The sequence below is a fragment of the Polistes dominula genome, unplaced genomic scaffold (assembly GCF_049000335.1).
Source record: "Polistes dominula isolate Pdom_NZ unplaced genomic scaffold, Pdom_raw_medaka contig_345, whole genome shotgun sequence".
In the NCBI taxonomy this organism is placed as follows: Eukaryota; Metazoa; Arthropoda; class Insecta; order Hymenoptera; family Vespidae; genus Polistes; species Polistes dominula.
In genome coordinates, this window is record NW_028300965.1 from 3,652 (window position 1) to 8,061 (window position 4,410).

The 4,410-nt window shown below is 30.2% G+C and overlaps 1 protein-coding gene across 1 annotated transcript; it reads right to left on the reverse strand.

Moving 5' to 3' along the window:
- Nucleotides 1–321: 321 nt before the first annotated feature.
- On the reverse strand, nt 322–1,449 carry LOC149032493 (uncharacterized). The gene is made up of 2 exons (XM_089172879.1): nt 912–1,449; nt 322–561 (listed from the first exon to the last, which is right to left on the reverse strand). The coding sequence occupies exon 1, from the start codon at nt 1,221–1,223 to the stop codon at nt 918–920; it is 306 nt and encodes a 101-aa protein (XP_089029005.1). The 5' UTR covers nt 1,224–1,449; the 3' UTR covers nt 322–561; nt 912–917.
- Nucleotides 1,450–4,410: the final 2,961 nt, after the last annotated feature.

Here is a 4,410-nt window from a genome sequence, read left to right on the forward strand (position 1 = left end):
GATTACAAAAACGATATGCTAATACATTTGATTATTCTTATATGTCTAATAAAAAGAAATTTTGTCATTTAAAATCGATAAAATTACATGAAAATTGTTGGAATTACATTGCACATTATTCAGCAATCTAATGATATTTGCAGAATAACCGCATTACAGAAAATTTCTTAGTATGCTAAAATCCGATGTAAGAATATCGAAAATTTTTCGTTTTTTTAGATATACATATATTTTCTATGATACAAAATCGTTTATATTACTGTTATTATGTTGAAAAATGTATGTATTTTTCGCATACAGTTAGCGTTTGTATGTTTCTTTAAGGGGACCTTCTACTCTGAGCACCTAAAAAAAATGCTATTTTCGCGAATTTTTTCCAAGAAAACTATAAAAGATATCGATCTAAAAGTTGTTGGGTTTGTTAAATTGAGTCTTAAACTATATAAATGAATTTTTATTTTTTCATTTTAATTAATTTTTTATTGCAAAAACAGTAGTATAAAAAAACACCTTAAAACTTTAGTGCTTTGGTATCTCCATCAGAACTTGAGAATGGCTTACCTGAAACATAAAAGTAAAATGGTTTTATATTCTGTATGACTTTAGCTACAAAGTGACAGTTTTATATAAAAATTTTATCAATAAATAAAAAAATGGTGGACAAATTACAAAAAAACGTAAATTTGACCTTTTTTTTATTGTTTTTGACTAAAAATAAATAGTAAAAATTAAAATATAAGAAAAAACTCTCCGTCACTTTGTTACAGCTTATGTGTAGAATATGTGGATTAAATTTTATAAGAATCGGTTTACTGGTTCGTGAGATACGATGGAGCTAGTATTTCAAAACATAGTTTCGAGATAAACGCGTTTAAAGTTTTTTTCTACTCAAAATCGTTAAAAATTCTTACCTAAACTTAATCTGCGATGCCTGGACCGTACAATAGACCTTCTTCTTGTTCATATTCTTCAATTTCTTCCAGTCTTGCCTTCTTCCACTTTGATCTGGTATCTTTTGAGCACTCAGAGCTTCGACGGTTCGCAGATTCGATACGTCGGTCGTCGCGTCTTTTAGCAAAGTCGATCGCTCCTGGCCCAAGTTTCATGCCCATCGTTTCCAATATCTTCATCACTGTTTGAAATCCTTCGTTAAAGATACATGCTGAAACTTTGCACGCAATTTCAACAACTTTTTTGCCGTTAAACAGGTGTTTAGGTGCCATGTTCCATACGCAGTTATTAAAGCTTTCATTATTATTCTGCGTATGTCCACCTAAACATCTTTCCAGCAGTTCTGTCTTAGTCAGATCCTCATAAATAGGCTTTAGCACTTTCTGTACATTTTTAGAAAGTGCCGGAGGATGCTTGTATTTTTGCTTCAGTGCCTTAGTTTTGAGGTACTTACACCAGTCGATGGAACACGTATGGTAATTATTATTATCTTTTTTCTTTTTTATGAATCGTGAGATATTATGATCCCTTTCTATTTGTAAGGAAAGATACAGTCTCCGTCGAAAGTGTACGAACAAGTTGAAATGAAAATAAATTAAAATGCAAACAAACTTTGAAAAGGGTTGAGAACATGGGAATCTGTTATTTTATAAAATTCAACTTCAATGATCAATTAAACATTTCTCATTTCTTTTTCTTTTTATGAAATAAAAATGTTTCCTTGTCGAAGATATTAGAATGAGAATTGAAATGAAAATAATAAGGGAAGTGTAAACACAACGCGGAAAAGGAAGAGGAAGAAGAAGAATATGAAGAAGAAGTTGGGGTAGGGGTTGGTAAAGGTGAAAAGTTGGGGTGGAGTTATTCTTTTATTTATTTATTTTTTTTTTTCAAGTCAAGTGATATTAATAATTTCCCATACAAAGTTTGAAAACAGGCCCTTGGATGGCCAATCGCCGGGCAAAGGATGACAACTAACGGCCGATCATTGACGTTTTCTAATAGCCCATAGAGGGCTCAATATCCAAATGATAACCCCGGCCCATTAATGGTAATTGATCATTGGCCGATTAATAATAGTTGATCATCGGCCCATTACCGGCAGTTATTATCGGCCCATTACCGGCATTTATTATCTGCCCATTACCGGCATTTATTATCGGCCCATTACCGGCATTTATTATCGGCCCATTACCGGCATTTATTATCGGCCCATTACCGGCATTTATTATCGGCCCATTACCGGCATTTATTATCGGCCCATTACCGGCATTTATTATCGGCCCATTACCGGCATTTATTATCGGCCCATTACCGGCATTTATTATCGGCCCATTACCGGCATTTATTATCGGCCCATTACCAGCATTTATTATCGGCCCATTACCGGCATTTATTATCGGCCCATTAATGGTAGTTGATCATTGGCCGATTAATAGGGCCAGCAATGGGCCACGTTTTATTCAAATTATTAGCCCATTAACATCATCATAATTTAATAATCTATATATCATCATCTTCAGACAGTTATATATTTCTCTATGTCTGATCCCCCGAAAAATATACCTGACAATACGAAGGATTATACAGATTACAATAAAAAAAACTGCTTGAATAAACAATGAAAGAGAAAGGGATTGAACAAGATAAGAGTCGTCCGTGCGCGCCGAACGCTCAGGAAAGCGGTCCGAGGTAGCTACGTTCAGGCACCAAAAATGAAGTTAGAGACATCGGATCTTTTTGAAATTTTAACACAATATTTCTACATATATATACATTCGAAAAATGTAAAAAAAAAAAAATTGTTTTAATTTGCAGAGTAGAAGGTACCCTTAATGCGTTAGAGAAATTCTATAGGATTACAAAAATGATATGCTAATACATTTGAAGAATCTTATATCATTAATAAAAAGAAATTTTGTCATTTAAAATCGATAAAATTACATGAAAATTGTTGGAATTACATTGTACATTATTTAGCAATCTAATGATATTTGCATATTAACTGCATTAAAGACAAAATTACTCAGTCTACAAAAATCCGATGTAAGAATATCGGAAATTTTTCGTTTCTTTAGGTATACACATATTTCCTATGATACAAAATCATTTATATTACTGTTATTATGTTGAAAAATGTATTTATTTTTCGCATACAATTAGCGTTTGTATGTTTTTTTAATGCGTTAAAGAAATTCTATAGGATTACAAAGATGATATGCTAATACATTTGATTATGCTTATATCTCTAATAAAAAGAAATTTTGTCATTTAAAATCGATAAAATTACATGAGAATTGTTGGAATTACATTGCACATTATTCAGCAATCTAATGATATTAGCAGATTACCTGCATTATAGAAAAATTACTCTGTCTACAAAAAATCCGATGTAAGAATATCGGAAATTTTTCGTTTTTTTAGTTATACACATATTTTCTATGATACAAAATCGTTTATATTACTGTTATTATGTTGAAAAATGTATGTATTTTTCGCATACAATTAGCGTTTGTATGTTTCTTTAATGCGTTAGAGAAATTCTATAGGATTACAAAAACGATATGCTAATACATTTGATTATTCTTATATGTCTAATAAAAAGAAATTTTGTCATTTAAAATCGATAAAATTACATGAAAATTGTTGAAATTACATTGCACATTATTCAGCAATCTAATGATATTTGCAGATTAACCGCATTACAGAAAATTTCTTAGTATACTAAAATCCGATGTAAGAATATCGAAAATTTTTCGTTTTTTTAGTTATACATATATTTTCTATGATACAAGATCGTTTATATTACTGTTATTATGTTGAAAAATGTATGTATTTTTCGCATACAATTAGCGTTTGTATGTTTCTTTAATGCGTTAGAGAAATTCTATAGGATTACAAAAATGATATTCTAATACATTTGATTATTCTTATATCTCTAATAAAAAGAAATTTTGTCATTTAAAATCGATAAAATTACATGAAAATTGTTGGAATTACATTGCACATTATTCAGCAATCTAATGATATTTGCAGAATAACCGCATTACAGAAAATTTCTTAGTATGCTAAACTCCGATGTAAGTATATCGAAAATTTTTCGTTTTTTTAGATATACATATATTTTCTATGATACAAAATCGTTTATATTACTGTTATTATGTTGAAAAATGTATGTATTTTTCGCATACAATTAGCGTTTGTATGTTTCTTTAATGCGTTAGAGAAATTCTATAGGATTACAAAGATGATATGCTAATACATTTGATTATTCTTATATCTCTAATAAAAAGAAATTTTGTCATAAAAAATTGATAAAGATTACATGAAAATTGTTGGAATTACATTGCACATTATTCAGCAATCTAATGATATTTGCAGATTAACCGCATTACAGAAAACTTTTGCAGGCTGAAATCGATAAGAATAGAGAAGGCGTAACTGAAAACGGAAGTATAC

Coding starts and splice junctions, on each gene's coding strand:
- LOC149032493 (XM_089172879.1), bottom strand. CDS start 1,223: ATGGCACCTAAACACCTGTTTAACGGCAAAAAAGTTGTTGAAATTGCG.